Below are 12,156 nucleotides of genomic sequence, written 5' to 3' on the forward strand. Positions count from 1 at the left end.
TCCCGGCTCGGGGTGGGGCGGGAGCAGCCACGTCCCGGCCCCATCTCCGGCCCATCCCCATCCCCATCCCGGCCCATCCCCGGCCCATCCCGGCCCATCTCCGGCCCGTTCCCGGCCCGGCGGCTCCGCGCCGCCCGGGATGAGCGCGCTGCGGCGGCTGTTCCGCGGCAGCGGGCGGGCCCTGGCGCTCGTGTTCGCCTCCTCGGTGGCCTGGCTGCTGCTCGACATGGCCGCGCTGCGCCTCTCGCTCGGCGAGCCGGGCGGCCGGCTGCTGCGGGAGGCGGCGGGGCGGCGAACGGGACCGGGACCGGGACCGGGACCGGGGATGGGGATGGGGTTGGGACTGGGGCGGACGCGGCCCCGGCGCGGTCCCGAGGCTCCGGCGAAGGCAGCGGGGGAGCCGGGAGAGGCCCCGGCCGGGCTCGGGGCTCCGGGACCATCACCGGGAGCGGCCCCCGCCGGGCTCGGGGCACCGGGACCGTCACCGGGAGCGGCCCCGGCCGGGCTCGGCGCTCCGGGACCGTCACCGGGAGCGGCCCCCGCCGGGCTCGGGGCTCCGGGACCGTCACCGGGAGCGGCCCCCGCCGGGCTCGGGGCTCCGGGACCGTCACCGGGAGCGGCCCCCGCCGGGCTCGGGGCACCGGGACCGTCACCGGGAGCGGCCCCCGCCGGGCTCGGCGCTCCGGGACCATCGCCGCCCCCCCGGCAGCCCCCGAGCTCGGCGCTGCCCGGATTCGCCGCCCCCGGGAACGAGCAGCGTCCCCCCGGCCCGGCAGCAGAGGAAACGAACACGGGACAGAAAGAAACTTCCTCCAAAACTCGCTTCGTCCTCATCAGCAAAGAGGGGATGAACTCCGCCGGGCCCGCAGCCCCCCGCCCTGGACCCCACGCTGCCGGGAACGCCACGAGGAGACGTGGGAGGCACAAAGAACTCGGTGACAAGGGCAGTGACACTGCCCACGCTGCCACTGCTGGGGCCACAGCCGTGGGTGGCCGGAGCCGGACGCTGGGTGCGACACCAGGAGCAGCTCCTGGAGCGGCTGGCACTGGGCAGGATGGGCAGGAGAGAGGGGGAGCAGCTCCTGCAGTGACTGGCACTGGGCAGGATGGGCAGGGGCAGGCAGGGGCAGCTCCTGGATTAGCTGGCACTGGTCAGGATGGGCAGGGGCAGGCAGGGGCAGCTCCTGGAGCAGCTGGAATCGGCCAGGATGGGCAGGGGCAGGCAGGGGCAGCTCCTGAAGCAGCTGGAATCGGCCAGGATGGGCAGGGGCAGGCAGGGGCAGCTCCTGGAGCAGCTGGAATCGGCCAGGATGGGCAGGAGCAGGCAGGAGCAGCTCCTGGAGTGACTGGCACTGGTCAGGATGGGCAGGGGCAGGCAGGGACAGCTCCTGCAGTGACTGGCACTGGTCAGGATGGGCAGGAGCAGGCAGGGGCAGCTCCTGGAGCAGCTGGAATTGGCCAGGATGGGCAGGAGCAGGCAGGGGCGGCTCCTGGATTAGCTGGCACTGGTCAGGATGGGCAGGAGCAGGCAGGGGCAACTCCTGGATTAGCTGGCACTGGTCAGGATGAGCAGGAGCAGGCAGGAGCAGCTCCTGCAGTGACTGGCACCAGGCAGGATGGGCAGGAGCAGGCAGGGACAGCTCCTGGAGCAGCTGGAATTGGCCAGGATGGACAGGAGCAGGCAGGAGCAGCTCCTGGATTAGCTGGCACTGGTCAGGATGGGCAGGAGCAGGCAAGGGCAGCTCCTGGAGCAGCTGGAATTGGCCAGGATGGACAGGAGCAGGCAGGGAGCAGCCCAGGGATGCACAGAGTCCTGTCCTTGGATGTAACTCTCGCCCCAAGAGACCCTCGAGCTCCTGGCCAGTTTGGACAACCTGTTGCTGTCCCTGCTGATAAACAAGAAGAAGCAAAAAGCAGATGGAAAGAAGGAAACTTTAATGTCTACCTCAGCGACCTGATCCCTGTGGACAGAGCCATCCCAGACACCAGGCCAGCCGGGTAAGGTCTGCTCCCCCTGCACAGACCCCCGGGATGGGCTCTGGGGGGGTTCCTGCGGGCACACCGAGCCCCCACTCAGCCCTGCTAGCTGTCAGGTGGGTTTTGCCTGTCCAGGTCAGAGCAGCCTGTTGTTAAACACAGAACTGGGTGAAGTTTGCAGGTTGTGATAACCCTCTGAGCCCAGCACAGGTGATGGGGCTGAGGGCTCTCTGGGCCTGGTGTGGCAGCTGCAGCTCTGAGCACCCAGAATTCGAAGCTGGGGAGCCCCATCCTGAGCTGCCGTGCCAGGGGGGCTCAGCAGTGCTGGCTTGGTGCTGGATCCTAAAGCTCTTTTTCAACCTAAGCTACTCTGTGGTTGTGCCAGCTGCAGGGAAGGCAGGCAAGGTGCCAGCTCAGGTGAGTGCCAGGTCCATCTCTTGCACTCAGCCCTTCCTGCAAACTTCTCTGAGCCCCTGGGCAGGTGAGAGACCTGCCCCGTGCAGACCCTCCTGTGTCCCTGTTCCACACCCACAGACAGGTACCCTGGGCTGGGATTGTGCCATGGTTGTGCCCCACACCTCAGGACAGTGCAGACATTCCCGTGAGGCTGGGATTGTGCCATGGTTGTGCCCCACACCTCAGGACAGTGCAGACATTCCCACAGTGCCTGCCGAGGGGAGATCCTGCACAGGAAGGATGGGGCAGGGAAGGGGGACACAGCTGGGGCTGTTTCTGGTGCCACCTGCAGCATCCAGCTGTGCACAGGAGCAGAGCCTTGCGGCACCAAGCCAGCTGTGCTTGGTCAGGACAGCAAAGCCCCGGGGCTGCAGAGCAGGGAGCAGCTCCGGGCAGTGACTCACCTGCCCGGCAGGAGCAGCTTGCCAGCACAGGGAACACCTTGGCCAAGCAGGGCGTGTCCCTGGGGGTGGGAGCTGCTGCCACGGGGCACGGAGCTGCCCTGGGCACCCTGATTCTGCCAGGAGCCTCTGCAGGGCAGGGGCTGTTGGCACCTCTTGCCAGCCAACAACAATTTTTTTTTGTGTACTCCAGTCTCCCCCAGTTTAGACTCCAGTTCCTGCTGTGGTTCTTGCTGCAGTTCTGCACTAGACCACTGAAATGTGGCCAATCCAAGCTCTCTGTGCACCATGCTGGCTGCTTTTGGAGCTTTGCTGGCAGTGCTGGTGCTCAGGGCGCTCTGTCCCTGCAGCTGGAGGGAGGGACAGAGCCCTGAGGAGGAGGGTGATGGGCAGGGGGATCGTGCAGAGCCTGGATCAGGAGTCCTGGGGCTGGAGAGTGAGGGAATAGAAGGCTCCAGGGAGCCCTCAGAGCCCCTTGCAGTGCATGAGGGGGCTCCAAGAGAGACAAAGAGGGACTTTGGACAAGGGCCTGGAGTGCCAGGACAAGGAGCAGTGGGTTCCCACTGGCAGGGGCAGGGATGGGTGGGATGCTGGGAGGGAATGGCTCCCTGTGAGTGGAGGTCCCCAGAGAAGCTGTGACTGCCCCATCTCTGGAAGTTTGAGGCCAGGCTGGGTGAGGCTCTGAGAAATCTGGGTTAGGGGAATGTGTCCCAGCTGGAAGGAGATGAGCTTTAAGTTTCCAAACTGTTCCAGGATTCTGTGGTGGAGGACAAAGGGGGCACAACCCAGTTCTGCTCACCAGCTGTCCAGCAAGGTGAGGCAGGACTGGATCCAAAATGGACTTTTTGGTGTTTTCTGCTCACTGACCTCCCTGAGACAGAAAGACACATCTCAAGGACTGTGACAGGGTAACTCTGGGGTGAATTTCACTGAGCCAGAACACTTCACTACCTGTGAAGCCTCTAAATTTCCTTCAGAAGAGGTTCCTGCAGAGCCCAGTGAGCACATCCCGCCCTTGGGGCTGCCCATGAGAGGGGCTCTGTGTGTGGGGCCCCCCTCACCCCTCTGCTCCCCTCCCAGCCCTGCAGGGCTTTCCCTCCATATTTCATATTTCATATTTCATATTTCATATTTCAGGCCGTTTCCCTTCCCCACGCATTCTCCCGGGAGCAGCAGGCCTGCAGCTCGCAGCAGTGGCTGCCGTGCCCTGTGAGCCCGTGTTGCTGTTGCAGGTGCTCTGAGCAGCAGGTGCACGACGAGCTGCCCAGCACCAGCGTCATCATGTGCTTTGTGGACGAGGCGTGGTCGGCGCTGCTGCGCTCGGTGCACAGCGTCCTCGGCCGCTCGCCCCCGCGCCTCCTCGAGGAGATCATCCTGGTGGATGACTGCAGCACCAAGGGTGCGTGAAGCTCCTGCTGCCCTTATCAAACTGAGAGAGCTTGAGGGCCAAATGTGATTTGTTCTCTGTAATTCAATTCTAAGTAGGAGAGAAATCACATTTTCTCCTTCTGCTGTATTGAAGTGCATCCCTGGCCTGCACTGGGGCTGAGGGGGATCAGAGGATGGGGAAAATTAAAATAGCAGTACAGTATTACAAAAAAAAAAAAAAAAAGACAAACCCAAACCCTGCCAGAGTCAGAATCCAAGCTGACACCCGTCAGTCAGTCAGGGTGTTGGCACAGTCCCATTCAATGGTGGCTGCATCCTCCTGCAGGGGCAGATGTGGTTCAGCTGGAGCAGTGCTCCTGGAGAAGGTGCAGTTTCCTCTGAAGCTCCAGGGATGATGTGGAAGGGTCTGGTTTTCCTCTGGGATCCAGTGGCAAAGGCTGCTCTGCTGTTCCAAATCTCAGTTTTTATCTGGGTAGGAAAGGCTTGGCTCCTGCCCTGGCTGGAGCATCTCCCATGGGATGATGGAATTTTATCAGTCATGCCCTGGGACTCAGTGGCCATGAACAGGAGATATCTCCTGGAGGGAGGATGGGCTGTGGGAAGATAAAGATGATTGCCCAGCTGGGTTAAAGATGGCCCATGAGCAGGAGATATCTCCCACAGAGATCAGGGGCACTGCCCCAGCTGGGTTAACAGATGGAATGGAACACAAACTGTTGGTTACATGTTGCTTTTCAAGCCAAGACATTTCCCCACTGCTGCTCTCCAGGAAAAGTGCTGTCTCAGATGGGCTCCAGAGCCCTCATGAGAAGCCTCACCCCATGCCCAGATGTTCACACCCCATGCCCAGATGTTTATACCCTGTGCCCAGATGTTCACACCCCGTGCCCAGATGTTTATACCCTGTGCCCAGGTGTTCACACCCCACTCCTGAGGGCCTGGCGTGCTGGGGGCACTCCCAGGGAGATCTCTTTGTGGTTCTCCAGCTGTGGGAGGGTGGCAGTGGGTCAGCCCCCCTGTCCCCTCTGCAGAGTACCTGAAGGAGCAGCTGGACTCGTACATGTCGCAGTTCCCCAAGGTGAAGGTCCTGCACCTCCGGGAGCGGCACGGGCTGATCCGGGCCAGGCTGGCGGGAGCTGAGATGGCCAAAGGTGGGTCAGGAGCTGGGTGAGCCCTGGGGGCCGGGGTGCTGGGCAGGGCTGTGTTTGTCCCTCCCTGTGGTGGAACTCCAATCGGTGCTGTCCCAGGTTAGGGAGTGGTAAAGGACACAGAAACAAGGCACTCTCTTACATGGCGCAAGAAGACAGTTGGTGAAAAACAAAACACAGACAGTTCATTGGTCAAAGAGACACCTCTTGTCCCAGGCTTTCTCACGGATCCAGCAGGTGTTTATCCTTTGTTATAATTATTTCTCTTGTTTACAGTAGAGAAAAGCCTCTAGCCTGGGAAGAATCCTGGCTGGAGCTGAGAAAGTTTCACGGCCTGAGAAAAAGGCTCAAATCTGAGAAAAGGCCTGGCTAAAATCTGCCCAGCCTTCAGCAGTGTGCACACCTCCCAGTGCACCCAGGGTGTGTTTTTGCTGGCATCTCCTGCCCCAGCTGGGCTGTGTCAGCACTGAAATGGCCATTTCTGCCAGGAGCTGCCCTGCCAAGCAGGGAAAAACTCTCTTGGCTGCGGTGGGCAGGGCAGGGGAGCCAGGGAGGGCTGTGGCACCGTCAGCAGCACCCCCAGCCCACAGGGTGCCTGGGCAGCTGCTCAGCAGGGCTGGGTGGGTGCCCCAGGCTGATCCTGCCCCACCTGTGCACAGGTGCTGTCCTGACCTTCCTGGACTCGCACGTGGAGTGCAACGTGGGGTGGCTGGAGCCGCTGCTGGACAGGATCCGCCTGCGCCGCACCAAGGTGGCCTGTCCTGTCATCGAGGTCATCAGCGACAGGGACATGAGGTGGGACAGGGACGGGGGGAGACAAGGACAGGAGGTGGGACAGGGACGGGGGGAGACAAGGACAGGAGGTGGGACAGGGATGGGGGGAGAGAGGGGCAGGGGGGAGAAAGCGGCAGGGAAGAGACAGGGACAGGGGGGGAGACAGGGACAGGGGGGGAGGCAGCCCCTCTTTGGCAGTCCCACCATCCAGGCTGGTGTCCTGAGCAAAACTTGCCTGGAAACATCCACTGGTGGATCCATGATGGGCAGGATCCATTACAGGCAGTGGATCCTTTACAGGCAGTGGATCCTTTACAGGCAGTGGATCCATGACTCCAGATCTCCTCACCAGCCCCCAGGGCACACAGAATATTGCTGTACACCAGAAATTCACATTAGCTGTGGATGTTTCCCGTGTTTATCACACTCCTTTTCGCTTTTTCACACCTTTCAGTACACGAAGAGGATTCCTGATGAAATTTGTTAAAATCCTGGTTTAATTACCTACAGATATTCATCTTCACTCATTAGGGGTGACATTTCAATCAGGACTGTGTCTCAGAATTAGTCAGCCCCATCTTTCCTCTGTTTAGTTACATGACCGTGGACAACTTCCAGCGCGGGATTTTTACCTGGCCAATGAATTTTGGATGGAAACAGATTCCTCAAGAGGTCATCGAGAAAAATAAAATGAAGGAGACTGATATAATAAGGTAAAAAAAAACAAAAACAAAAATGTGAGGGCTTTGCAAGCCAGCCTGTTCCTTTGGTAATAGTTTAGCAGCCCAGGCCCTTTGAGGGCAGATGTTGTTCTTTGTGGCCAAGCCTTGTTCCTGTGCTTCCCAGGCCAGCTGGGGCTCAGGCAATCCCCCCACCAGGCAGGGCACAGCCCACAGGCCTTTCTCCCCACCGCTGGTGTGTCACAGAACATGCCACTGCCTTCCCCCTTCCCTGCCCCGTGGTAAAGCCATCCCAGTCCCTCTCTGTCACAGCCCTGGCACACCCTGTGCCTCTCTGTCCCCAGGTGCCCCGTCATGGCAGGTGGCCTGTTCTCCATCGAGAAGAAGTATTTTTCTGAGTTGGGAATGTACGACCCGGGACTGGATGTCTGGGGAGGGGAAAATATGGAGATTTCATTCAAGGTAGGTCGCGGTCACAGCCTGCGTGCCAGCCTGGCTGAGGGAAGGGCTCTGTGCTGGACACCCCGTCTCCTGGGCGCTCCGCTCCTCCCGGCTCGCCCCTCCTGGGCTCGCGTGTGCAGCAGTGCCTCTGTCCCTCAGGTCTGGATGTGCGGCGGAGAGATCGAGATCGTGCCGTGCTCCAGGGTGGGGCACATTTTCAGGAACGACAATCCCTATTCCTTCCCCAAAGACCGGGTGAGGACGGTGGAGAGGAACCTGGCGCGCGTGGCCGAGGTGTGGCTGGACGAGTACAAGGAGCTGTTCTACGGGCACGCTCCGCAGCTGCTGCGGGGCGGCGCGGCCGCGGGCGAGCTGGGCCCGCAGCGGGAGCTGCGCCGGCGGCTGCGCTGCCGAACCTTCGGCTGGTACCTGCGCAACGTGTACCCCGACCTGCGGGCGCCCCTGGTCAGGGCCAGCGGGCTGGTGCGTGCCCGGTTCCACTGCTCCGGGGGTGCGATGGGGTCTGGAGGGGCGGGGTCTGTGGGGTCAGGGTCTGTAGGATCAGGGTCTGTAGGATCAGGGTCTGCAGGATCAGGGTCTGGAGGGGCGGGGTCTGTGGGGTCAGGGTCTGTAGGATCAGGGTCTGTAGGTGTACGGTCTGCAGGATCAGGGTCTGTAGGTGCGGGGTCTGCAGGATCAGGGTCTGTAGGATCAGGATCTGTAGGATCAGGGTCTGTAGGTGCGGGGTCTGCAGGATCAGGGTCTGTAGGATCAGGGTCTGTAGGTGCGGGGTCTGCAGGATCAGGGTCTGTAGGATCAGGGTCTGTAGGATCAGGGTCTGTAGGTGCGGAGTCTGTAGGGTCGGGCTCTGCAGAATGAGGCTCTGTAGGATCAGGCTCTGTGGGGCCGGACTCTGTAGGGTCGGGCTCTGTAAGGCTGGGCTGTGTAGGATCAGGCTGTCTAGGATCAGGTTCTGCAGGATCGGGCTCTGTAGGATCGGGCTCTGTAGGATCGGGTTCTCTAGGTCAGGCTCAGTAAAGCCGGCTCTGTAGCACTCTCCGCCCAGCAGGGCGCAGCAGCCGCTCCCGTTCCGGGACCGGCTCCGCTCCGGGCACCGAACCTGCGCCTCGCCGGGGGCAGCGGGCACAAAACACTTTAAAGTCCCTTTGGATTCAGTGCTGCCTCCACAAGCCCCTTGCTCGGCACCTGGTAGAGAAACCGGCTCCCCTTCTCCACCACGGAATTCCCGAATGGTTTAGGTGGAAAGGGGCCTCAAAGCTCAGCTTATTCCATCCCCTGCCATGAGCTGGGACCTTTCACTAGAGCACGTCCAGCCCGGCCTGGAACACTTTTCTGCCTCCTCAGTTATGTGAACAGTATTGATCAGAGCTGGGAACCCAGCAGGTTCAGTGCCGGGTGACATCCTCTCCCCGTTCCTGGGAATTTTTGGCTAAATCTGCCTTTGTTCTGTTTCCAGCTGGTTAACGAGGCCCTGGCAGGGTGCATCGCTGTGGAAGGCACCACCCTGGCTTTTGAGGAGTGCGATGTCAACAGCACGGTAAGGACAGCCTGCACACACCGGCTGTGTCACCCTGCCCGTGGGGCTGGGGGCTCCTGGGCCTGCCCGTGGGGACCTGTCCCCTCTCTGGGGTGACCTGCCCGCTCTCCTGTCCCCTCTCCTGTCCCCTCCCGGCCCTAGCTCAGCCCTTCCCACCCGGGACACGGGCAGGCAGTGCCAGGGAGCGGCGAGGGGCAGGGATTGCCCTCTGGCACAGTGTCACAAACAGCAAATTCAGGACAAAGCTGTGAGGGCCCATGGAAACAGGAACACTGAAATACCAGCCTGAGGTCCGTGTGCGGGTGCTGAGCATCAGCTGTACCTTAGAGTCCTTCCAGGAGGGCCAGAGGGGACCCAGAGTGACAGGACACGGGGAGTGGCTCCCAGTGCCCGGGCAGGGCGGGGTGGGATTTTGGGAAGGGAAATCCCCCGGGCGGGCGGTGGACCCGGAGCAGCTGAGGAGCCTGACGGGGCCGTGTCCCTCCCTGCTCTCTCCCCGCAGCACCAGCAGTTCAACTACACCTGGCTGCGGCTGGTGCAGCACGGGGAGCTGTGCCTGGCCCCCGCTGGAGTGCTGGGGGCCGTGGGGCTGCGCCGCTGCCGGGGCACGAGCCGCAGCCAGGGCTGGCTGCACGGGTCCCTGGCCGCCGGCCACCGGGGGCTGGTGAGTGATGCTGCAGCCCTGCCCTGCCCTGCCCTGCCCTGCCCGGGGGGCACAGGGGCACCCCACCCTCTGCTTTGAGACCTGTGGGTTCCTTTCCCCACATTCCCCTCTGTGTCCATCCCAGTGCTGAGCATCCATCAGGGGACACTGGGGGACCTGCCAGCCACTGCAGCAGCAGCAAAACAGCCTGGTTTTACACAGAAACCATCAATAACACTTAGAGGGAGATGAGTCACGATCGACTGGCTCTCAGCTCACGGGGGTTTTTAAAGACAGCGTTTATGGGAAGGAGAAGAATGGATACTTACACTAATTGCCTGCTCTGCACAAAGAGTCATGGCTGTACCTTGTCAGCCTGGTGGAAGTAGTTGCCCAAAATGCTCTGAAATGGCACAGTCTATTGTTGAGGAAAAAGCACCCTTCGCTTAAGAAAGAAAAAATGTAGTTGAATTGCACATTCAATATACGTTTCCTGTTCCCCTTTGGTTTTTTCAGCCTGAAGTGTTAAGTGCCAGAATGCCACAGGCTGACCTTGGGTGTTTAGGGAAAAATACAGGAAAATTTTTATCCCCTTACTGAAAATTGTAAAATTGTCCTTTCACTTTGTGACAAATATGCAGAAATGCCCAGGGAGCTGTATGGGGCAGGGGCAGGTCTTGTCTCCTGTGCCTGCCTGAGTTCCCAGCTGAGGGTGAGATGGTTTGATGGTGCTCTTTCACTGGTGCCAGCAGCAGGAGAGCTCAGTGCTGCTGCCTGAAGAAGTTTACCCTCTCCTGACACCAGGCATTGTGCTGTCCAGTGATGTGAGTGCAGTTAAAGGTGCAGCTTCTCCACAGTCCCACAGGAGTGTTTACCTCGGTGTTAGTCACTGAGGGTCACTGCAGGGCAGGGAGAGGCACGGGAATGTCCCTTGCCTGTGGCAGCCTCACCTGGGGTTAGAGGGTTAATCCAAGCAGATGTGAAGGCAGGAGGATGGAGGTCACTCAGACTCTTTGTCCTCTCACTGCCCCGTGTGCTGCTGGGGGCTGAGTGCCCAGCACCCTGCTCAGAGCAGTTACTGGGCTGAGTTCATCAGCCAACAACCTAAAACCCAGAGCTCAGTCTGCTGCTGTGACATCCCATCCCGGTGACTGCCTCCTCTCGGCAATTGCCCCACACACAGACAGAGAGCTCGCTCCTCTCTGCTCCCGGTGAGGGACAGTGCAGGGGGCACAGCAGGCGTGGGCTGAGCCTGGCTCGGCAGCAGCTGCAGGCTGGGATCCCACACCAAACTCCCTGCAAGCCAGCACAGATACCTCAGGTGTGAGGGACGAGAAAAAGGGGCACACAGTGAGAGCTGGGCTTTTTCAGAGGGAAAGCAGAGCTGCTGCTGCTGCTGCTGCTGCTGGCGCTTCTTCTGCTCCTGCTCCTGCTGCTGCTGCTCCTGCTGTTGTTCCTGCCCCTGCCCCTCGTGTTCCTGCTGCTGCTGCTCCTGCTCCTGTCCCTGTCCCTGCCCCTGCTCCTTTTCCTGCTCCTGCAGAGACCCTGCAGCCTCAGCACCCCGTGAGCCCGAGTCCCCCAAAGCCAAGCCCCCTGAGCCCTGTGTCTCCCCTGCAGCCCGAGGCCCCCAAAGCCCAGCCCCCCAAAGCCCAGCCCCGAGCCCCGTGTCCCCCCAAAGCCCAGCCCCGATCCCCGTGTCCCCCCAAAGCCGAGCCCCGGTCCCCGTGTCCCCCCAAAGCCCAGCCCCGAGCCCCGTGTCTCCCGCAGACCCAGCCCCCCAAAGCCCAGCCCCGAGCCCCGTGTCCCCCCAAAGCCCAGCCCCGAGCCCCGTGTCCCCCCAAAGCCGAGCCCCGAGTCCCGTGTCTCCCGCAGACCCAGCCCCCCAAAGCCGAGCCCCGAGCCCCGTGTCTCCCGCAGACCGAGCCCCCCAAAGCCCAGCCCCAAAAAGCCCAGCCCCGAGCCCCGTGTCCCCCCAAAGTCCAGCCCCCCAAAGCCGAGCCCCGTGTCTCCCGCAGACCCAGCCCCCCAAAGCCGAGCCCCGATCCCCGTGTCCCCCCAAAGCCCAGCCCCACAAAGCCGAGCCCCGTGTCTCCCGCAGACCCAGCCCCCCAAAGCCGAGCCCCGAGCCCCGTGTCCCCCCAAAGCCCAGCCCCCCAAAGCCCAGCCCCGAGTCCCGTGTCTCCCGCAGACCCAGCCCCCCAAAGCCCAGCCCCGAGCCCCGTGTCTCCCGCAGACCCAGCCCCCCAAAGCCCAGCCCCGAGCCCCGTGTCCCCCCAAAGCCGAGCCCCGAGCCCCGTGTCTCCCGCAGACCCAGCACCTGCTCTCGGAGCAGCCGCGGCTCCCGCAGCCGGCGTGCCTGGCCGTGCACCCCTCGTTCCGAGCGCTGCGGGTGGCAGCCTGTGACCCCGCCAGCCCCCACCAGAAGTGGCGATTCGGCTCCTACCACGCGGACTGAGGGCAGCCCAGCTGTGCCAGCGCTGCCCCGGGGTCACCAGGCCAGTCCTGAGGCTGGCACAGCTCCAGGTGAGAGCTGCAGCGCGTGGTTTGACACCAGCACAGCGAGGCTGAGAGCACCCAGAGCACCCCTGAGCCGTGGCACTGCCTGGACAGATCTCATCAGCTTCCCTCGCCACAGCAGACTTTGGGAAATACTCGTTTTCTGTATTATTAAATGGAAATATTTTTTGAA

General features: G+C 61.8%; 1 protein-coding gene across 1 annotated transcript; it reads left to right on the forward strand.

Annotated features, from left to right (window-relative positions):
- The first annotated feature begins 326 nt into the window (after window positions 1–326).
- Window positions 327–12,156, forward strand: GALNT5 (polypeptide N-acetylgalactosaminyltransferase 5). Its single transcript, XM_056496745.1, has 10 exons — window positions 327–1,998; window positions 4,067–4,233; window positions 5,255–5,374; window positions 6,031–6,166; window positions 6,739–6,858; window positions 7,170–7,287; window positions 7,426–7,749; window positions 8,744–8,824; window positions 9,327–9,488; window positions 11,776–12,156. The coding sequence occupies exons 1-10, from the start codon at window positions 332–334 to the stop codon at window positions 11,920–11,922; spliced, it is 3,042 nt and encodes a 1,013-aa protein (XP_056352720.1). The 5' UTR covers window positions 327–331; the 3' UTR covers window positions 11,923–12,156.

This window comes from Oenanthe melanoleuca, chromosome 7 (assembly GCF_029582105.1).
Source record: "Oenanthe melanoleuca isolate GR-GAL-2019-014 chromosome 7, OMel1.0, whole genome shotgun sequence".
In the NCBI taxonomy this organism is placed as follows: domain Eukaryota; kingdom Metazoa; phylum Chordata; class Aves; order Passeriformes; family Muscicapidae; genus Oenanthe; species Oenanthe melanoleuca.